The sequence below is a fragment of the Phacochoerus africanus genome, chromosome 8, assembly GCF_016906955.1.
Source record: "Phacochoerus africanus isolate WHEZ1 chromosome 8, ROS_Pafr_v1, whole genome shotgun sequence".
In the NCBI taxonomy this organism is placed as follows: domain Eukaryota; kingdom Metazoa; phylum Chordata; class Mammalia; order Artiodactyla; family Suidae; genus Phacochoerus; species Phacochoerus africanus.
Genome location: NC_062551.1, coordinates 64131761 through 64154536, shown reverse-complemented (window position 1 = coordinate 64154536; position 22776 = coordinate 64131761). Strand labels below are relative to the sequence as shown.

Genomic DNA, 22776 nt, shown 5'->3' with positions numbered 1-22776 from the left:
GGAGCCGCGCCCACCGCCCCTTCACCGCCCACCCGCAGCAAGCCGGGTGGCACGAGCCTTTCCCTTCCCCGCGCACCCGGCACGGACCCGAGCACAGGCGAGTGTGAGCGCGGGCGCACAAGGGAAGAGCACCTGTGTGCATGTGTGGGTACATGCGTGTGTGTGAGCACACTTGCGTGAGTGCGTCTCAGAGTGAGTCCTGTATTGGGGCTGGGGGCTTGTTTGTAGGCACTTTGGGACCCAGGGGAGAAAGGACCGCGAATGATCAGGTCTTCAGGTCAGAAGGCTTGGGGAGGGGGGAGCATGTGGCAGGGCAGGTCCTGGAAGTGACCCCAAGGACTGCCCCTCTGACCTGGGCCAGCACGGCCCCGGACCCACACCCAAGCGCCAGGCAGGTGCCCCTCACCACCCCAAGGCCCAGGAGTGGGAGTGGGAGAGGCTGAGGCCCTGAGGTCTGGGGGTCCTGGAACAGGCTCAGAGAGCTGAGAAGGTGAGGGATGCCTGAGTGACCTGGATGCATGGAAGGGGGGCCATCTTTGCGAGGGGCTCCGTGCTGGGAGGGGCAGCAAGTGGAGTGACTCCTCCCCACGTGGATACTCAGGGCTCTGAGGTCCGCCGAGGGTTGATTGCTGAGCAGGGTCCCGGCCCCAGCCTCCTGAGGAGCGAGCTGAGGCCTAGAGCAGATCGTGGGCTGGGGCCCTGGCCTGGAAGATGTGCCCCGAGCCCGCAGAGACCACCTCCGGGGCAGGCCCCACTGATGCCCCTTGATGGCAAGTTCTCCGGCTTCCCTCAGGGGGCTCTGCCCTGACCCTGGGGTCTAGTGGGGGGGGGGCCCTCTCTGAGGCAGGGGGGGGGGCGACCCAAGGGCAGGGGTGCGGACGGCCACCTGTGCACTCACCACACTCCCCCTCCAGGTGCCGTGGCGGCTAGACACGGGCCCATCGGAGGTCCAGGCATGATGTCAGCCCAGGAGCTTGTGGCCTGCCTTTGCCGGGAGGGTGACCAGCACCTGGCCCTGGGGGACACCCCACTGGCCGCCGCCTTCTACCTGGCCGCCTTCAGCTGCCACGCCCCTTCAGCCGTGCGGCACGTCCGAGCCGCCCTGGCCGAGGCTCAGGGGTCGCCCGTGGTGGCCACCCTGGAGGCCTGGTGCCGAGGCGACAGCCAAATCCCGGCCATCCACTGGGACGGCATGGTGGTGGTTTCTCTGACCGGGACCATGGCCTCCGCCCTCCTGGCCACCCTCTGCCCGGAGCACCCCGCCGCGGTCCTGCACTCCCTGGCCAGCCTGCTGGCACGTGGGCGCCACGAGGAGGTGGTCCAGCGCTGTGGTGCCCTGCTGGACACGCACTGCCAGCAAACCCTGGAGCTGCAGCTGACCCGCGCCCTGGCCTGCATCCTGTCCGGAACACAGGCGGACGACGGGGTGGCCGACTACCTCCAGGCCTTTGCGATGAGTGCCGACCGGACCGTGGCCTTCGTTCACACACACCAGCAGCCCTACCTCCCGGCGCTGGTCAGCACCCTCCAAGGCTATGTCGTGGGGCACCAGGAGGCGGGGGACAGTGCCAGCCAGCAGGAAACTGACTGCCGGGAACTCCTGGCAGCCCTGGACCCTGGGGGCACTTGGAGCAACGCCCTGTCCCCAGAAGCCCTGCTCCACAGAGGCAGGTACGCAGACTGCAGGGAGGCATGCAGCCGGGCCCTTGATGTCGACCCAGCGGACAGCAGACCCCAAGGTAGGCGTGCCCTCCTTACCCTCCAAGGGCTGGGGAAGGCTGCTCCGCCATCACCTCACTACATGGTTAAATCCTGCCGGTAGGGGGGTAGGAGGTTGCGCTGGGGCTGGGGACACCACGGAGACAAAATGGACAGGCCCCTGACCTTATGGAGCACCAAGAAAAGAAGCAAAACAAAACTTGTGCTTTGAAAAACAGATTAGGCAAGGCGCTGCTCTAAGCCTGGTGATCAGGGAAGGCTTCGTGGAGAAGGTGTCATTTGAGCTGAGACTGAAGGATTCCAGGCAGCAGAAACAGAACGTGAGAAAGAACTCAGGAGCCAGAATGGCTGGAGGGGCAGGGAGCAGGGGGAGATGGGGGCGCCTAAAGACAGGAGATGTGGATAAGCCCTCCTGGCCTCAGAAGACTTTGGATTTTATCCTCAGAGCAACAAGAAGCCATGGGGGGGGGTGTTGGCGGCGCTGGGCTTTCAACTGTGGAGGGAGGTGTTCCGAGCCAGAGTGAGAACAGAACCTGCTCGGTCAGGTTTCAGACCACGGTCCAGGTGTGAAACATCACTGAAATGGCGAGATTGTGGCCGGATGTAAGGATGGAGAGAGGCGCACAGAGAAAGAGCAAGGGATGGCTTTAAGGGTTCGTCTTTGGCAGCTGGGCTAGAGGCAGGGAAGGAGAGGGCAGGAGAGAGGGCACCGGGTGGAGACACCCCCGCTGGACATATGGCTCCTGCCCGACCCCTTTGCTGGATCCCCCTCCTGGGGTGGGGGCGGGTGGCTGGGAGCATCCAGGAGCCACGATCCCAGCTCCCTGCCAGCAGTGGGCCTCCGTGCACACAAGGGGAGAAGCCACACCCACTTCAGAGGGTTGCAGTGCAAATTCAGCGACATTGTATCTGAAAATGGTGGCCCCCACCAGGGGCTCGATCGAGTGGCCAGATCCCTAGGCATCTGGACACGGGGGCGTCGAGATGACGCAGGCCTAGCATGAGGCAGGGATGTGAGAGTCACCCGTCCACACAGGAAGGGATTTCCAGTCGAGGTGGAGATGGGGAGGGGGCCGAGGAAGGGTGGGACCGTGTTGCTGCCATTCACTCCGTGGGTGGACTCATTTTATGGGCTTGATAGGCATTTTCATTGAATCCACGCAGCACAGGGTGCTGGCACGTCCCCACGTGCCCACAGGCCTGCCAGGGGCACACGGAATGTTCACCGCAGGCGGGAACGTGGCCCCAGGGCACTCCTCACTGCCCAGCGCACTGCCCCTCCAAGAAGGGACCCAGCAAAGGGACAGGAGGACCGGAAGGAGGAAACATATGTTGACGACGAGGGCGTCTCTCTGCCAGAGGAAGAGGTGCGCCCCGGGCTCTGAGCTGCCGCGGCCGCATCCACGCAAAGGGAGCAAGGAGCGGCTGCCGAGTGTGCCCGGGGCTGTTGGTCACCCCGAGGTGAGAGGGGGACCAGGCAGAACTGAAAAGGCAGCGGGCACATTTCCTTCTGGAAAGATGCCAGACTGCATACCCCGAAATCCTTCTGCTGTAAATTACCGAAAATCGCTCAGCAGAGTCACGGAGAACCGGGAGAGGAGGCCCCTGGTGCCTAAAGGACCAGTGCATGGCGGCCCGTGAGCTGGGGGCGTTCGGCACCTCCCGGGTGGACAGGCTTTCCAATCCCATGGCCAGCGGAGACCCCTGCAGAAATCAGAGCCCCCGGAGGGCTGCAGCCTGGGGAAGACCGTTCCAGAAACACCTGCTCCCCACGGCCTCGGAGACGCTGGCAGCTTGTCTGTCCCGCCTGGGCGCTGAAGGGATGGAGAAGCCTTCCCTAAGGATCGCAGCATCGACTGGGCCCAAGTCCCTTCTGTCACTGGGTGTTGTCACACAAGCCTGGCTTACCGTGTGAACAGAGACATCTGCCTAGAACACGCTTCTTACAGACGTGGCGTCCTGACCCAGACGCATTCCAGCCTCAGGGTGACTCATCTGAAGTCCTTGGAACCATCGAACCAGCCCTCCCATATTTAGGGACGTGCTCTGCCCTCCTTAGCCGGTGACACACAGCGACACGGCAGATGAGGACAAGACCCAGAACAAGAGTGGCTTTAACTCGCATCTCCCGGCATGTGAGTGTCCAGGGGCCTCGGTGCCCTGACGGCTTATCCTCTGAAAGGCCCCAGGGCCTCCATCTCCGCTTGTTCAAAGTTCCTCACTAGGAGCTGCTGGGGTAGATGAGAGTCACAGCCAAGGCTGTTAGAGCTCCTTCCGGCACAGACACAGAGCGGTCTTGGCTTGAGAAGCGAGACCCGCAGAAAACCATGGAGAGACGTCCCGTGGTTCTGGAGGCCAGGCCTCGAGGGATGCTGCAGGCTCCGCCCCCACCCGTTTGGAACATTCCTGGTGCCAGGCAAGGAGGTGAACTAGTGCACCAGGAGGGCACACCCAGAGAGGCAGGCTCAGCCAACACCAAGGCCCCAGACACGTGAGTGAGGCCACCGTACACCCTCCTGCCCAATCAAGCCACCAGATGGCTGCAGCCACAGGAGTGCCCCCAGGGAAGACCCACAGAAGGATAGCCCAGCCCAGCCCAGCCGAAACTGAAGAAGAATCCTGGGCAGATAGAGATGGCTGTTGAGGAGTTCCCATTGTGGCTCGGCAGGTTAAGAACCAGATTAGTATCCATGAGGACGAGGGTTCGATCCCCAGCCTCGCTCAGTGGGTGAAGGACCTGGCCTTGCCGTGAGCTGTGGTGCAGGTCGCAGATGCAGCTCAGATCTGGCACTGCTGTGGCTGTGGCGTAGGCCAGTGGCTATAGCTCTGATTTGACTCCTAGCCTGGGAATTTCCATATACTGAGGATACGGCCCTGACAAGATTTTTTAAAAAGAGAGAGAGAGGGTAGAAGACGAAAAAGATGAAACATTGCTGTTGTTTAAGTCACTAAGCTTTGGGGCGGCTCATCACACAGCAACGGTAGCTGATACAACTCTGAGTCAAAGCACTGGGTTTTGATGCTTCAGCCAAAACCAAGTTGGATAATTCAGGACATTGAGGCTTATGTTTCCATAATAATATAACTTTGTACATTCGTTAATGGAAGAAAGAAGAATATATTTTCATTGCAATAAATGAGGGAAAAATATTTTGTAATATTTAACATCTCCAAAATGTAACCAGGAATAAAAGGAAACTTACTTCATTGAAAATGATAAAAATTTATCAAAAACCTACCAAATTACATTTAGAATGGATAAACAACAAGTTCTTTCTGTAGAGCCCGGGGACCACATCTAGGCGCCTTGAATGGACCCTGATGGAAAAGAATATAAAAAAAGAATGTTTATAGGAGCTCCCGTTGTGACTCGGCAGGCTAAGAGCCTGACGTAGCGTCCGTGAGGATGCGGGTTTGGCTCCTGGCCTCACTCATCTGACACTGTGGCAGGCTGCAGTAGAGGTGGCAGATGTGGCTAAGACCTGGCATTGCTGTGGCTGTGGTATAGGCCAGCAGCTACAGCTCCGATTCGACCCCTAGCCTGGGAACTTCCACATGCCACCGATGTGCAGTAAAAAGAAAAAATAAATTCATAAAAGGATGTATATATGTATATACCTGAGTCATTTTGTTGTACGGCGGAAATTGGCAAAACACTGTACATCAACTATAATTTAAAAGAAATAAATCGAGGAGTTTCTGCTGTGGCTCAGCAGGTTAAGACCCAAGTAGAATCCACAAGGATGCGGACTCGATCTCTGGCCTGGCTCAGTGGGTTAAGGATCCAGCTTTGCCACAAGCTTTGGCATAAGCCACAGACAGGCTTGGATCTGGTGTTGCTGTGCCAGCTTCATTTCAGCCCCTAGCCTGGGAACTTCCATATGCCTCAGATGCAACCCTAAAAAAAAAAAAAAAAAAAGGCATACTGAAGGAGAAAATGATAAAGCAAAATTTGATACCTTTGATGACATTGAAAGTTTTAAACTTTTCTTTCGCCTGTAAATATAGAAAAGAAAAGTACAGGCGTTCCCTTGCAGGAACTCACCAGGTTAAGGGTCCGGCCTTGTCACTGCAGCAGCTCGGGTCGCTGTGGTGGCGTGGGTTCTGTCCATGGCCCAAGAACTTCTACATGTCACAGGCGTGGTGAGAGAAAGGAGGGAAGGGAGGGAGGGAGGAGGGAAGAAAGGAAAGAAAATGAAAGGACAAAGCCCCAACAGAGAGAAAACACCTGCACGATATTCGGTGGGCAGAAGATGGGTGAGTACCCAGTGTATTTGAAGAATCCCTTCCTGCCGATAAGAAAAAATGCAGGACGAGAATTGGCAAACGCATTTGCCCGAAGAGAAAACACGAGATGGCTAAAACACCTGTGGAAAATAGTCCAACATCACAGTAACGAGGCAAATGCAAATTAAAACACTGCGGCACCATCTCTTACCCACCGGATTGGCAAGGAAGCATTTTGAAATAAAGGAGCCTCACCAGTGATCAGGAAAAGAAAAATTAAACCAACAAGGGGGCGGCATTATAGCATTCTCTATCCCCCCACCACGAGACGGTCGAAATGTTTCAGTCTAACAATGAAAGATTCCGGCTCTCGGTAATGGTGAAGTAGCTTGACTAGATTGTGTGCCCCACAGATAAGAACTGTAACATTTGGGCAAACTAGAGAATGCAGGAAGGCCCCTGGTGGCTCCATGGGTGAAGGGGGCGGGGTTGTCGCTGCTGTGGCACCGGCTCAATCCCTGGCCCAGGAACTTCTGCATGCCACGATGTGGCCAAAAAAAAATTTACAAAGAAAAAGCAAATGCAAATATTTCGCAAAACTGAAGAGTGACAAAATGCAGGCGGAAACTGGAAATTGATCCTTAAAAGATGAAGACCGTGCAAGGTCAGATTAGCAGGCTTGCAGCTTTTCGCCTGGGGAAATTCCTCAATCCGCGGTTTATCCATGAAAAACAGAAAGTTGCCACTTTACTGGCTTGAAATCAGACAGAAGTTGGGGTTAAGAAATGCAGCCGTAAGGTTAGAACTCCTGGAGAGGAGGAGCGATATTCAAGAGGGAAGTGGGTGAGACCCCAGATCTGTGTATAAAATCCACTTAAATCCGTGGCTGGCCTCAAACTACACACGCGGGAGAGACTGCGGGGCCTGAAAAAGCAACACTGGCTTTTTGCTGCACGAACTAAGGGGAGCTTTCAGTCTTGGCCCCATTGAGAAGCCAGAGAGCAGGGGGTCTGATCCCAGCCGCCTGACCTGCCTGCTAAAACAAAAGTCAGTTCTCTCCAGAGGAACAGAACCAAACCCAGCTTCCACAAAGAATCAACCAGATCTCTAGGATACAATTTTTTAAAAAATTACTGGACATGCAAAGAAACAGGAAAATCAAACGTGAGCCACAGTCAGGAAAAAAAGAGGTCAACAGAGGAGTTCCCTGGTGGCTCAGCGTGTTAAGAACCCAACTAGTATCCATGAGGACGTGGGTTCCATCCCTGGCCTCGCTCAGTGGGTTAAGGGTCTGGCTTTGCCACAAGCTGCAACATAGGTTGCAGACGCGGCTCGGATCCGGTGTTGCTGTGGCCATGGTGTAGGCCGGCAGCTGCAGCTCTGATTCAACCCCTAGCCCGGGAACGTTCACGTGCCGAGGGTGCGGCCCTAAAAAGAAAGAAGGAAGAAAGAGTCAGCAGAAGCTGGCCCTGTTCCAGGCACTGGACATCCATCAACCATGTCATCCCGAAGCCCTGTGGGCATAGGCGTCTTGCTGTCCCATTGCCAACAGACAGGAAGCTGAGGCGCAGGCGATACAGCGTCCCCCCTCCACCACCACCACTAAGCAGCCCTGGCTGCAGTGTTCCTCCCTCTGGGGCCTGATGGGGTGACCTCATTTCAAAGACGGAAGCACTGGGTTCCCAAGTCACCGAAGAACACATGAAGCAATGTTGCTGCGGTGACAGCTGGTCCCTAGGAAAGTCATAGGGTCAGAACTTCAGCTCTGACCTGGGGGTGGGGGGAGGCGGGGAGGCAGAAGAGGGAATTTACTCCTAAAATCCGTCACTGAAAGAGCCAGGAGGTTATGACTAAATGTCTACGTTGGCCAGGCTGGCTTCGAAGCCACGTGGAGGACTGCACTGGGGAGGTACGCCAGGCAGGTGCCACCCTGGTTGCCCCCTGCTTCTGATGCTGCTAATGGACTTGGGCCTCCTCCCAGCACCGCCCCCCCAACAGGTGTGATGTGCTGGGCTCCCGGGAGACTCAAGGGAATCACCATGAGATGCTTCAGAGGGGCCAGAGCACTAGGGGGGTGGGGCCCACAGGTGGCACGGCTGGAGGACATGGCCCGAAGAGCAGGACCAATGGCTCTGTTCTCTCCCCAGGGGCGCGTCTGGCCACCCTGCTGGTCACCCGCGCTGCCGCAGCCTTCTTCCTGAACAGCGGGGCCCAGGACCTTCTCCGGGACCTGCACGAGGCCTTCCGCGAGAGCCCCTCGGCAGCACGAAAGCAGTTCAAGGCCGTGCTCTCCACCACGGACCAGGCGTGCTTGCGGGCCCGGGTACTGGAGGCCATGGAGGTGGGCTTCACCCACTTCCAGGAGGCCGTGCGGAACCGTCCAGAGCTCCGGGAGGACTCGGACCGAGAGCTGCTGGCCCCAGTGACCCTCGCGCTCCGTGTCCTGGTGCGCATGGCACCACCTGGGGTGCGTCCAGCACTGGGCACCCGCCTAGCCGAGTGCCTGCTGCTGGCAGGGGACGCAGCAGGCGCCCGGGCACTGTGCGAGCGTTTGCTGCGGCCATCACACACCGGGGACTATGCCAGGGACCACGCGCCCCTGCTGGCACTGCGCGGGTTCTGCGCACTGCACACCGGCGACGCTCAGCGCGCCCAGGAGGACTTCCAAGAGGTGGTGGAGCTGGGGCCGCCGCACCCCGGCAGCTGCTTGCGAGCTCTGTGCGGCCGCGGGCTGCTGCGGGTGCTGGCGGGCAGCAAGTTCCTGGGAGCGCTGGACTATGTCACCGCCTGCTGCCTGCAGCTAGAGGAGGCCCTGCTCGTCACCAAGGCCTATGTACCCTGGAACCAGCGGGGGCTGCTGCTGACCGTGCTGCGGGAAGAGGGCCGCAGGATGCTGCAGCGGAGGCCGGACCCAGGATCCAAGAGCGCACCGGGCCGCCGGAGTAAGGCTGCGGAGATGCACGGCCCTGTGGCGCAGGAAGGGTAAAAACTAGCCCTGAGCCCTCACCTGGGCTGCTGCTTCATTCTGGTCTCTTCCAAGGTCATCGGGGGGGGGTATTTCCTACTACTTTGCAGATGAGTAATTTGAGGCAGGGAGCTGCTAGGCCATCTCCCTAAAGCACTGGGGCAGGTTTAGTGCCCGGGCCCAGGTCTTAGGACCTCCGATGCCAAACAGCAGGATGCGTTATGGACCTAGTTGTCGTAGAAAATTCAAAACTCAAAAATGGAAGTGAGAAAATAAAACGTATCTGTAATCCCACTGTTAGCATTTCCGTGTAGCTGTGTCTCTTTGTGCACATAAAATATTGTACACAGAGGTCCCATTGTGGCTCAGTGGGTTCAGGACCTGACATAGTCTCCATGAGGATGCGGGTTCGATCCCTGGCCTCACTCAGGGGGTTAGGGATCCAGCGTTGCCACAAGCTGTGGCATGGGTTGCAGATGTGGCTTGGATCCTGCATGGCTGTGGCCGTAGCCCAGGAACTTCCACATGCCTCAGGGGAGGCCATAAAAAGAAAGAAAAATTGTTCACAAAACTGAATCCGTGCTCTGTATGCAAATATACCCCACTTTTTTAACCCTCTAGATCGTGAACTTTTCTTTGCCACTGGACACGTTCCTCGGGCCACCAGCGCCCGCACTGCGACTGCGCCATCAGCCCTTTGGGCGTCCCAGAAGCTCTGCCCTTGGCTGTAACCAGCTGGGTGACGTCCAGTCTCCACGATGCTTTGCCCAAAGGTGGAGGCACAGATGGAGTTCCCAGGTCCAGAGCATGGCCTCCCGTGAGGTCCTTGACTTCAGGAGCTGCCCAGCTGCCCATGTGGGCCGTGCACTCCAGCCCCGATACTCCTCTTACAAAAACCGTGGCTAGTGTAACCCAGTGAGTGCACGTGCAGCTGCTTGGATTTGCTCTTTCTGGTGGCAGGAAGGTGTTTTAGCAATGCTAAGAGCACTGAGCTGGAGGCCCGCTGGCAGGCATGTTTGATGTCAGCCCCCTACACACGCATGCACGCGCACACGCGCGCACACACACACACACACGCACACATGCAGACACGCCCTTCCAGTGCATTAATTTACTTGCTTTGATTTGCTGCTAAGGAGGAACTTTCCATTTTGTTCCAGGCCCTTTAGATCTCAAGGTTCCGGCCGCCCCTTTTCCAGTAGGAGCTCATCCCCATTCCCAAGAGGGCACCAGGGTTCTTCCCAATGCCGCCTCTGTCATCCAGATGTGCTGCAGCCCTCCTGAGCCCCTCGCGGCCAACACTTTTATCTTGTTTTTGCCGCAAAGAAAACCAAGGCGGTGTTGGCTGGGGGTCAGCATACAGCCTCGATTCTTCATCTGTAAAATGCCTGCCCCACGGGGTGGGCAGGATGGGGGGTGAGGGCTCTGTGTCCGAAAGGGCAGCCATGGGCTCCGGGCATGGGGTGGGCGAGGGTCCTATCAGCAGATTGGCCTCTGAAGCCCAGCAGGAAGGGAGCTGCCTGGACCAGGGGCACAGGGCTGCCCTTTGCCTGTAGCCCCCCTCCCTGGGCAGGTGAAGGGGCTGCAGGGAAGGGTCAGCTGCTCTCTCTGCAGGGTTGCCCACGGTGTGTACCAGCTGGCCACGCTCCTGACCGAGCTGGACTCAGAAGATGAGGCTTCGCGCCTCCTGGTGGCCGATGCCCTGTACCGCTTGGGCCGCCTGGATGATGCCCACAAGGCCCTGCTGGTGGCCCTTTCCCGGAGGCCTCAGGCAGCCCCCGTGCTGGTGCGGTTGGCCCTGCTACAGCTCCGGAGGGGCTTCCTCTACGACGCCAACCAGGTGAGGGGGCCCAGTGGGCTTCAGCAGAGTGGGCGCACACGGGGCCCAGCTCTGTAGCAGGCACCTGGCCTCCAGCGGCCGCGCACTCATCACCCACAGCCCAGACTTGGAAACAGGCCAAGCTTGTTCCAGCCCCACTCTGCCACCTCCAGCAGGTGCCTGGCCTCTCTGACCCTCAGTCTCCACATTAGTGCCCTGGTCTTTCAGGTTCTCATGAGAATTAGCTGCAGCAGGCGGGCCAAGGCCCAGCCAGTCTCCAGCCAGCAGTGGGTGCTCGCTGCTCTTGTGTTATTTAGAAAAAGGGCCAGGAGTTGAGTGTAAGCAGGGCTTAGTCCCCAGTCTCCCAGGTAAATTAGGCTTGGCGGTCACCCTGTCCTGGGGAGGGAGCAGGGGAACCCCCAGGCCCTTGAGCCCGGCCTGCCTCCCCTCCCTCCAAGACCACTCTGCCCCCAAGAAAAGGCTGCCCTCACGTCCTCAGGTGTTAGGAGAGCTTCCCGGAGCCTGGGCAGGAGACCGTGTCCCAGCGGGAGACATGGCTGGGGGCGGGGGCTGCAGGACCCGTCCGCTTCCTTTCTCTGCTCTGGCCTGGTTTGGGTCCCACCCCCCTGTCCTGAGCCATAAGGGTGGGAGGGTGGGTGCTCTGGGCCTGCCCGTCCTTCTACTTTGGGACCCGCGGCCACCGCGCAGGGCAGGGGCAGCGTCCCTGGGCCTCTGCGACATTGTCCACCCGCAGGGTCTCACTCAGCCCAGTGCAGGGGCTGGTCCGGGGCTTTTGCTCTGTGCCTTCTGAAGAACTCCCCCCGCCCCTTGTCACTTCACCATTTGAAAGCCGCCTTTCCCTGAACTTCTCAGACCCGAGGTGCTGGGCCCTGAGGCAAGATCTCCAGCCCCATGTCACAGAGGAGGAGGGGCGGCTCAGGGACACGGGGACCCCCACGCCCACCCCCGCAGCTCCGGACGCGCAGTAGAGACAAGCCCCCCAGAGCCGGAACACACCTCCCGGACCCCACCTCCCGGACCCCACCAGCTTTCTCGGGGGCGGGGGGGGGTGGTAACTGGGACTGGAAGTCCCTCCCATGAGCCACGCCCACAAACCACGCCCCTGAGGGCTACATCCCTGAGCCCCGCCCCCAGGAGCCCCCTCCACACTCATACCTGTTGGGCCCCGGAGGACTGGGATGGAAAGGTCTGGATGGGGGGGCACCGGGCGGCACTGCGGTAATGCCCCTGCCCCTGCAGCTGGTGAAGAAGGTGGTCCAGTCCCGGGACACCGCCTGCCTCCAGCCCACCCTGGACGTCTTCCATCACGAGGACCGGCAGCGGCTGCGCGGCCACTGCCACGCGAGGGCCCTGTCCATCCTGCGGGCACGACCGGGAGGCGCCGAGGGTGGAGCCCACACCAGGGAGGCCATCGCTTACCTCTCTCTGGCCATCTTCGCCGCAGGTAGGAGAACCCCGCCTGTCCCTGGGGCTCCCATCCTGTGCGGGGTACGTGGCAGCAAGGGGAGCCTCTGCCATGGGGCTGGGGGTGTTGTTCCGGGGAGCGCCTCTCCCTTAAGCCCTTCCTGGGAGCATGGGGGGTAGATGCGCATGTGCCTGCTCTCGCTACACACCCAGACAACCCACCGTGCCCCTGGCGCTGGGTGCCCGAGGATCGACGAGCGGGGCCCTCTGGTCCTGGCACCTTCACACCTGCAGCCCTTCCGCGACCAGCCCTTGGACCCTCCCCTCCCAGCCCCCACCCTCAGGTGCAGCTGCAGTGCCCCAGCAGCCCTCCTATATGCCACCTCTCCGGGGTGGGCTCCCCATGTCCCGCAGCCGGTGCCCCCAGGTCAGTCCAGGCTGCCCTTCTGTCCATCTTGGTGCCCAGGGTCTGTGAGCTCCCTGGTGGCCCCAGGACGGGTGCACCCCTGCCCCGACCCCTTTGGGCACCAGGACAGGTGCAATAAGTGCTGGATGCGGGCAGACACACTGGACCTGGCAGTGCCCAGCCTCGGTCGCATCCTGATGCCACCCCTCTTCCTCCAGGGAGTCAGGCAAGTGAGTCCCTGCTCGCTCGCGCCCGCTGTTACGGGTTCCTGGGCCGGAAGAAGACGGCCATGTTTGACTTCAACTCTGTGCTGAGGGCTGAGCCGGGCAACACGCAGGCGCTGTGCGGCCGGGCGCTCCTGCACCTGGCCCTGGACCAGCAGAAGGTACCGGCCCCACCTCCCCACCTGGGGCTGTGCAGGTGGGGGTCGCTTAGGGGAGGCATCCTCCTCTCAACCCCCGAAGACACAAGCAGCAGGGCCAGGCCAGCTGAGCGTGAGACATCCAAACCCCGCCTACACTGGGGCTCACATCCCGGGTTTCGAGGCGTCCTTGCCTGTCATCTGGAGTCCCCATGCTTCCCAGTGCAAGTCAGGGTGGACAGATGTGCCTCCTTAAGACTCCTGGGGGCCATTCCATGACCAGCCTGTGGACCCTCCCCCCCCCCCCGGCCCCACCCCTGGCCTCACTCCTGCAGCTGCAGTGCCCAGCAGCCCTCCCAGACGCCACCTCTCCTTCGAGTCATGAGAGCAATGGAAGCCTGCCTGCCCTCTTGGGTACTGCCCTGCACTGTCTACACGGGGACTGTGGGTGCAGGTGGGCAGCGTGCAGGGGCCGGACGGTGTCCATTGCCAGGCACAGAGCAGGTACTTTCCACAGAGAAGATGTGCCCAGAGGCAGCTGCAGCCCAACAGCCCTGGACAAGGGCACTTCGCAGCCAAAGGCAATGTCATTGGCGACTAATTGAAATCGACTGTCACCCCGATTCTTCACTGGGTCAAAGTACAGCCCAGAGGTGGCCTGCCTGCCAGGTTTCTGAATTTCTTAAGGGCCGGAGTCCTGAAACAAGACACGCCCATCCAAGATGCCCCCGGATGAGAGAGAGCGTCTCAGGAAGGGGTGTGTGCCTGTCAGGGGTGGTTTCCCCCAAGGGCATTGGCGGCCTGATTTCTGTTCCAGCTGGGCACACGCTTGTGGTTGGGAGCCCACCGCGTGCCCCCTCCTATGCTGGGCAAACACCATGGTTCTCAGGGACAAGCCCATAAACAGAAACGGCTGCAGCCAGGAGGGCCCTGCTGCAGGAGACGCACCCCCGGAAACCTGCCCCCACTGCCCTCAGCAGGCCAGCAGCCCCTCCGAGAGATGCCTCAGATTAGCCGCTTCTCTCACTCTGCGCCGGGCAAGTGGCAGGTGGCAGGGAAAGTCAGCCCGCGTGGCCGAGAATCAGGACGTGGGAGCAGGGGCTACCCCACCCATCACACCCTTGATCTTCCTCCTCCTGGCGATGGGCTGAGGCCGAGCACCCACATGCCCTCTGGCCCTTGACCATGAGAGGGGCTGTGAGCAGCCTTCCAGGCTCCAGAATCCAGAGCGCTGCTCCCCGACCTCCAGTTTTCTGAGCAAGTCCTGTGCCACCCCAAGCCGTGTTTCAGAATCAGTGAAATGGGGCTGAAGGGCTTCTTCAAGGCCGTCGGATGCTCAGCCTGGAGGGGTGGGGGCTTCTTCAAGGCCGTCGGATGCTCAGCCTGGTACCTGATCCCTAATGAGGATTCCATATGTGGCAGATGGAATTCCCATGAGCCAGCAAGGAATTGGGCTTTTTCCCTCCCAAGGTAACCAGCTGGTCAGCTTTGCTGGCAGGTAAGCCCTGGCCACGGTGTAGGAAGGACCAGAAAGTACCGTCCTGCCATCCATCCATCTGACGGCTCTGTCTCTCCAAAACCTGCATCCCCTACACGCCTGTTCCAGGAGAGCCCCAGGCCTGGACTTTAAAAGTACCTGGGCAGGGGTTCCTGTGGCGGTTCAGTGAGTTAAGAACCCGACTAATATCCATGAGGATGCGGGTTTGATCCCTGGCCTCACTCAGTGGGTCAAGGATCTGGCATTGCTGTGGCTGTGGTGTAGGCCAGCAGGTGCAGCTCCAATTCGACCCCTAGCCTGGGAACTTCCATGTCCCGCAGGTGTGGCCCTAAAAAGTAAAGAAAAAAAAGTCTCTGGGCAAACTTGCAGTTCCAGCCAGGAGAGGGTAACTGGTGTTGGGCTGCTGAAGATAAAACACATGGAAACTGCCCTCAGGCCCTGAATGACAGGCCGTGAGGAACAGCAGCCCACATTCCCGAGAGAAGGGGAAACACGCGAGGGCAGCCCACATCCCCGGCTCTGCCTGGGGAGGCGTTCCTGTCGCTCAGTGTGCAAGGAAGGGCGGTGGAGAAGATGAGGCTGGCATGACCGCAGCCACCACCCCCCTCGCAGGAGGCCATGGACGACATCCTGTCGGCTCTGCAGTGCGGCCCGAGCACCGCAGTCCCTGAGATCCGCTCGCTGAAGCCAGAGACCCAGGCCCTCATCACGCAGGGCCTCTCCTCCCGCTGCCGGGCCCTGCTGAGCCAGCTGCAGGACACCGGGGCCCGCCTGAGCGACAAGGACGCCCAGAGCCTCTTGGCGGCAGGGAAAGCGCTGATTGAAATTGACGCGGGGCAGCCCGGTTGGCACGTCCTCCTGGCAGATGTGCTGGCCACAGTGGGTAGGTATCAGCCCAGGCGGGGAATGTGGGTGCCCAGCCCGGCCCCTCCCACTCCTGGGTTCATTCCTGTAAAATGAGAGAGAGACCCTGGACTCAGTGGCTTCTAAGGTCCCTTCCACCAGGAATCCCAGGGCCCAAGACCGGTCCCCATGCAGGCTGCCAGGAGGGAGGCAAAGGAGTGCTTTGGGGTCTCATAAAAGGCTCGGTCAGATACCTGGGCCTCCTCCTTAGCTCATGTTTGCACAGCAGGTGTCACTGGGCGCCCTGTTCTAGGTGAGATTATCTTGGGCGCACACGTGCCAAAATGTCAGTCTTTCCTGCAAAATCTTGAAGATATTTCAGTGCTATTTTGAAAGGGGCTCTCTCTGCACCCTGCATTCCTGGACCTGTCACTATCATTTCCAAGCCTGTGAGGTGCCTCCAGGTGCCACAACCTTTGGGGACCCGGGTCTGCCCTGGTCCCACGCAGCCCTGCTCAGGAGAGAAAGCAGGTCCTTGCGGTGTCCGAGTTGAGGGGGCTCAGAGCCCTGCTGCTCTACCTGGGGTCTTAGCTTTTAGGGATGCCCCCGGGTCAGGGGACTGGGTCATCGGGTGAGTCCATGTGGTGCTTCTTCCCTCTGGGGCTGAGCTCCTCCATTAGCTAGCCGCTCCCAGAGCCAGCACTGAGCACGAAAGGCCCCCTGGCCCAGCCCCCACCCGTGACTGTTCCTCCCCATCCCCGACAGGCAGCTTTGAGGAGGCTGGCACCTGCCTGCAAAAAGTCCTGCACCCCGCCCCTCCAACAGAGGCGGCCCGGGCCCGGCGTGGCCTGCTCCAGCTCAAGAAGGGAGATGCGTCAGCCGCTGCACAGGACCTGCAGTGCCTGGCAGAGTCAGACACCCAGGACCTCAGCTTCCTGCTGCGTCTCCTGGAGGCCTCCGAGCGGCAGCGTCTCACCCAGGTGCGCCCAGCACCCCAGCCCAGCCCCCTTCCAGCACCTGCTGTTAGACCCTCCGGGCCCCGGGCTCAGGGCGGTTCTGCCTCCCCATGCCCCTGGTTTCAGCTAGGCGTGGGGTGGAGTGGACATGTGTCTGTCCTCTAAGCTGTCTGGCCAGCTCAAGCGGATCACCCAGCCACCTCTAGGCTTCCTCGCATGAGGCGTGTAGCCACAGCTGACTCGGGATCCAGGAGAGGGAGAGGACCCAGTCCTCAGAGCAGATTGAGCCAGCCGAGGACACCTGGCCCTCACCAGAAGCCCACCCCAGCCCCCAGGTCTGGCCAGGAGAGGTGGGTCCCTCCCAGTGAGCAGGTGGCTGTGGGATGGGTTCCAGCGCCTGGGGAGCTGAGAGTCCTTGAGCGGACTGGGCTGGACAGCTGCCCCTTTGGCTGTGTGACTTTTTGTTCCACGGCTTATTGGCAAGAATATAAAAGCACCTTCCACCAGGCACTGGGTGGCACCACTGCCCACACTGGTGTCACCTCTCAGGCAGGACTCCTGGGGGGAGGGGGCTCCCTCAGAGGGTGGTGGCATCAGGAAGACCCTGAAACAGGGCAGTAGGTTATGGGGTGGCCCTGGAGGTGAGCCCATGATGGCGTCAGAGCCCAAGGCAAAGGCCTGGGGACAGGAAGGAGCTCAAGTGTTCAAGAAACAGGCAGTCAAAATGCAGCCGGAGTGGGAGTTCCCATTGTGGCTCAGCGGTAAGGGACCCGACTAGTACCCATGAGGACATGGGTTTAATCCCTGGCCTCACTCAGTGGGTTAAGGATCTGGCATTGCCGTGATTTGTGGTGTAGCTCGCAGACAAGGCTCAGATCCCACGTTGCTGTGGCTGTGGTGTAGGCGGGCAGCTACAGTTCCAATTTGAACCCTAGCCTGGGAACCTCCATATGCCTCTGGTGCAGCCCTAAAAAACAAACAAACAAACAAATGTAGCTGGCGTGGAGTGCAGGGGGAGCTGCTTCGGGTGGAGGAAAGGTTTCCAGGCTAAGCTCTGACAGATGGAGGAGCGGGTGGGGAGGGGCAGAGGACAGGGCGTCCTCGAGTCCTCCGTGAGCACTTTATCCCCTCCACCTGCCGGAGGCAGAACCCAGCCTGGCAGGTAGGAGAGGCAGGCTGGGGGACAGAAACTGCACAGTGGACTTCCCTGCAGTGGCCGAATTTCCTCTTTTTGTTTTGCTTTGAGGGGCAGAGGACTGGTGGATGGGGAGGTGACCGCTGGGCGGAGGTGAGGTGGGGGGGTGGCCAGTAGCGTCTGCAGGCTTTGGAGTCTTAGTGACTCAAAATCAAGCTCCCACCGGGCCTGGGGCAAGTATTTCACCCGCTTAGGCTTTCGTCTGCCGACGGCTCTGGCAGCTCTATCACTCAGGGTGCGTCAGGATAACAAACCACACTAGGTGTTTCCACGAAGGGGTCAACAGAGTTGCTGGCTAATTTAGGCCTTGGGAGCAGTAAGAGCAACGCGAGCAATGGGTAATGCAGTGGGGACAGCCCTGGCAGGGCCGAGGGGGCCAAGGAGCAGAGTTTCCAGGCCCTATCACTCCCAGGAGCGGCCGCGGAGCCCGGGGATCTCAGAGGAGGGGGTCTGGCTGAGGTCCCAGAGCCCGGAGACGAGGTGCTCTGAGCTGGAAGGAGGGATCTAGGATAGGGTCTCGGAGTTCACAGGACGGGTCTGGGCAGGGGTCTGTCTCTGAGTTCGTAGGAGGGGCTGGGCGGGGGTCTCTGAACCTGCAGGAGCGCCCTGAGCGGGGCCGCCTGGAGGCGGGTTTTGCTACCGGGAGAATTAGCGCGACGCTAAGTCGTTGCCGGGCGACGCGGACAGACCCGGAAGTAATCCGGAAGTGGTTGAGCCCCGTTTCCGGCTACACTGCACCTGCGCAGTCGAGCAGGGACCACGTGGAGTCAGGCGGAGGGGGGCGCTGCACAGAGAAATCTGGCTGCCGATCCACTTACCGCAGGGCCAAGCTTGCTCCCCTCCCGGCTCCGGCTGCCGCCCGCTCTGTGCGCGATCTGACGGGTGGGAAGGCAGGGCCACGCGCTCACCCTGTGCCCTGTGCTTTCCTGGGGACGTGGCGAGGGCGGAGGCGTTGGTACAACCTGGCTGCAAGGAGAAAGGAGGGAGAGCGAGAATGGCAGGGTCTGGAATGTGCCCTTTCAGGCCAGGGAGAGTCACGATGGGTTCTTGCGAGCAGAAGATGAAGAATGAGGCAAGAGGTTTTATACGGGGCGGGTGGGCATTTTGGCGGGTTTCGTCGAGAGGGGGCTTCAGCTACACTCAAAAAAGGAAAGTGAGCCTGAGGGGCAGAGGGGAGCCGTGGGCCCTCCGAGCTGGGCCACCCAGGCAGAGGGGGCCAGGCCTCAATCCAGCAGTCCCCAGAGAGAAGTGCTAGGGTGGACAGCGCCTTCTGGATTCGCCCTGCAGCATCCACCCAGGCTGAGGTCCAGTCCACCACCACCCTCCCGGAAGCTCCAGTTCCAGGGGAGCAAACGCTGAACCCCTACCCCGGGGTCATGCTGCCAGGCGCTGGCAGTGCAGTGGACGCTGAGGGTCTCCCCTGCTTTGACTCTGGCGCCACAGAGCCTGCAGGAGTGGCTTGTTGATGAGCAAAGTGAGAAACAGACCTGGGGCTGAAGGGGCTCCTTCAGGACAGCAGCAAACAGCACCTCTACCCAACTGGCAGGGTGGGAGGCCAGGCAGCCCTATCAGTGGGGCCTGTCGGGGAGGTGACTTTGTGGGGAGAAGTGGAGGGAGGGGGAGGGAAGGGAGGAGGTCACCCACGTAGAGAAGCTGGGCCAGCAGGTAGGGCAGTGAGAAGGGGGAGGACGCCTTCTGGGCAGGCCTTGCCCGCTGGAGAGCTTCCAGGGTGGTGGGATTGAGGGGTGGGAGTGCATCTCTGCCCTGGGCCTCCACCCCCTCCAGAGCAAGGGGCAGCTTTTGCACAGGGAGCAAGCAGCGGCCACTGTGCAGGGCCAGCGAGGGGCCTGCCATGTTCTGGGATGACCTGGTTCCCCTCCCTCCGTCCCCTGCATGCAGGCTGCAGCCCAGGAAGCTGACACCCTCCTGAACTCAGGGCATCCGGGCCAGGCGCTAGGTTACTGCTCTCTGGCCGTCCTGGCAGGTGGCGGCCAGGCCTGTCACCTACGCCTGCGGGCCACCTGCCTAGCCGAGCTGTGCGAGTTTGGCCGGGCACTCAGGGACCTGGACCACGTGCTCCAAGAGGGTTCAGGGGACAGCGACCTCCAGACGCAGGCAGCGGACTTCTGCTCCCAGGGCCGCCTGCTGCTGAACCTGGAGGATGAGGCTGGGGCTGCCAGGGCCTTCTCCCAGGCCCTCAAGCTGGCGCCAACCCTAGCCCAGAGCAGCCTGCGGGAGCAGCCAGGCAAGGCCCCCACCGCCCGCACGCTTCTGTGCCGGGCACAGCACTGCCTGGAGGAGCAGCGTTACACCGAGGCCTGGACCGCAGCTGAGGGCGGACTCCTGGTGGATCCAGAGAACAGGGGCCTGAAGAGGCTGAAAGCGAGACTCAGGAGGGAGACATCCTCAGGCTGCCGGCTCCACTGACCGCAGCTCCGCTGACCCTGCGCCCTCCAGGCCCAGTCCTGGGGCCACCCGGTCATTATCTTTCCTGGTCCAGACCCCCGGCACGCACCCTGCCCCCAAGTCAGGGATGCGCTCACCTACCCTCCTCCCCTTCCCCCTCCTGGGCCAGTCGGTGTTGGACAACCAGCCTTGGGAAGAGCTTCCTGCTTGCTTGGAGTGACCATCCCGGGCAGCTCAGAGCCCCTCACCTCCGCGGCTACCTGATCCCCAAAGCTGGGGCCGTCTTGACCCACACGTGGGGCTCAGACCTCAGAGAGCAGTCTTGGTCCTTGTCCCCTGCTTGGTTGCAGGTTGGGCAGGATTCGGGTGGCCCTTTGTGGCCCTGGGGAGACAATGCCAGCCCAGGAAGCCCTTCTCCAGGTGTGAAGCAGCCCTTGACCCTGGCCCGACCTTCGAGCCAGCCTCCTGCAGGGCCTGGGCCCCTCAAGGCCAAAACTCCCAAGCCGGGCAAGACCTGTTCTTTCATCCAGGTTGTTCTCCACAGAACCCAGTGCCTTGGGAGAGCAGATGTGCCCCCCGCCCCTGCCAAGCAGAGACCCCCGAGGAGCCCCTGATGGGCAGAGCATCCAGCTCTGGCAAAGCTGTCTGACGGAAAGGACTGGCCTACATGGATGAAGTTTACCTGCCCCCACCACAGTTTGCCTGGACAACCTCTCCTGCAAGGAACGGAGAAGCCCAGCCCTTGTCCCGTTGTCACGGATGTCACCTGGCACAGCTGCAACTGCTATAGGCTCACAGCAACCTCGGGGGGTTCAAAGAAGCCAGGTCCCAGCTCTGCAGTTTCTCCCCCGTGTTCGAGAACATGACTGCTGGACGGGCCATTGGGCGAAGTGGTGGATTCACTCCTGCTCCCCCCGCCCAAGACATCCTGCCCTCATCCATCCACTCAGGACCAGAGCGCGTCACGCTGCGTCTGCAGGTACCTGATTCCCGCCCTGACTTTCCAGGAGCTGATGCTCTTTGCAGACCCCCCGCCCCCCCTCCTCACTGCCTGGCTGGAGGCTGAGGAGCCAGGCCTGGATGTGCCCCAACAGAGCAGCCCTGCCGCCTGGGTCATCTCCGCCAGCGCGCAGGTGGGCTCTCAGCCCGAAGCTTCCTCTCCCCCAGCTCCAGGGCAGAAGCTCGGAACCAACGCTGTCTACCCCCGCCCCACCTGGCGCTTGAGTGGTGCTGGGTGCATTTCCCAGGAGGTTTCCACGTGTGTAAATTGCTTTCTTTTTTCCCTGGAGACTGGGGAGTCTTGTCCTGTAAGCTAGATTTGCAGGTGGCCACAGTCGAGGTAGCCAGGATGTACGGGAGCTACTCCTGAGCTCCTGGCTCTCCAGGCAGCAGCAACAGAGCGCAAGCTGGGAGCGGGGGTGGGCCTGCAGAGAGACCCTCATCCTCCCAGCTCCACTGGTAGAGCCTGTCCTGCCCGAGTCTTCCCTGCCCACGTCAAGCTGGGCGGAGGGCCGTGCCCATGTCTACAGGTACACGTGAGGGATGTGCCATCACCCCAGCCTCCCGCCATGGCGCTCGCGTGGACAAAAACCAGCAGACGCTGGGCAGCCTCCATCAGGTGGAGCTGATCTAAGCCAGACTCTTAGCCGAGAGCAGAGGCTGCACCTTCTTTTCTCAAAATCACAGTTTAGGTTACCAAGAAAGGGCCATGGGAGGATAGAGAGAGGACCCCCTAATTCCAGACAATCAAGTCTTGATCCCCTGCGAGTGAAGCAATTTTGGGTCCAAGAGGGAAACAAATCCGGAATTTCGGGGTCCTGGGAAAATAATAGTAATGAAACCAGTCCAGGAGAGCAGCTGTGGGTTCCCGCCATGGCTGTTCAGCCTGAGCATGTTACTGACCAGTGAAAATGAAGCGTGTCCGCAATACGAGAAGTTAAAAAAAGACAGTAACCTGGAGGAAGTCAGTGGACAGGAGTTAATAACGATAAAAGCAGAAATTGATAAATCATAAATAGAAAATGGAGGAGCTAATGCATCCAAAATATAATTCTTCACAAATCAAATTGATGCACCGAAAGCTAACTTAATCTAAAAAGATGGGAAAACACAAAGATACGCAAAATTGTGAAGTAGCAGGGACAAAATCACATGGAGGAGGTTTAAAGAATCATAGGACATTACTAGAGTTCCCACTGTGGCTCAGCGGTAATGAACCCAGCTAGCATCCATGAGGACGCAGTTTCCATCCCTGGCCCCGCTCCATGGGTTAAGGATCCAGCATGCCATGAGCTGTGGTGTAGGTCGCAGACATGGCTCAGATCCCACGTGGCTGTCTGTGGCTATGGTGTCAGCCGGCAGCTGCAGCTCCGATTGGACCCCTAGCCTGGGAACTTCCATAGCCCACATGTGAAGCCCTAAAACGCAAAACATAAGTAAATAGGACATGACTTTTCTCAGCTGCAGGCAAATAAGTCTGAAGCCCGGGGTGAAGGGCCTCGGTTCCTAGGAAAATACTGCTTAAGCTGACTCCAGAGGAGACGTAAAAGCTGCCCAGGACCATCACCACGGAGGAAAGAGTGGAGGGAACGGGAGACTGTTAAGGAACTTTCCCCAAAGTGGCTCCCGTTCCAGATGGTGTTGGGAATCTCTGCCAGCCTTTAAAGAACAGTCGATTCGTAATTGCTTTCAACGCCTTCATAGCCAAGAAAAAGAAGACAAGCTTCCAAGTTCTTTTTTATTTTTATTGACATACAGTTGGTTGACAATCCCATGTTGGTTTCAGGTGTAGCAAAGTGATCCAGTTACACACACATGTATACGTCTGTGTTCTTCTTCTTTAGTTTATTACAAGGGATTGAGTATAGTTCTTTTTTGAAGAAAGCACAATCTCAACCAAATGAGAGCCACAAACCAGTTACATTTATAAATTCCCAGTTCAGAAACCCTCAATGAA

General features: G+C 59.7%; 1 protein-coding gene across 1 annotated transcript; it reads left to right on the top strand.

Moving 5' to 3' along the window:
• The first annotated feature begins 920 nt into the window (after window positions 1–920).
• TTC34 (tetratricopeptide repeat domain 34) lies at window positions 921–22049 on the top strand. Its single transcript, XM_047793270.1, has 8 exons — window positions 921–1739; window positions 8094–8928; window positions 10526–10751; window positions 11991–12195; window positions 12780–12946; window positions 15033–15303; window positions 16029–16243; window positions 19314–22049. The coding sequence occupies exons 1-8, from the start codon at window positions 956–958 to the stop codon at window positions 19839–19841; spliced, it is 3231 nt and encodes a 1076-aa protein (XP_047649226.1). The 5' UTR covers window positions 921–955; the 3' UTR covers window positions 19842–22049.
• The last annotated feature ends 727 nt before the right edge of the window (window positions 22050–22776 follow it).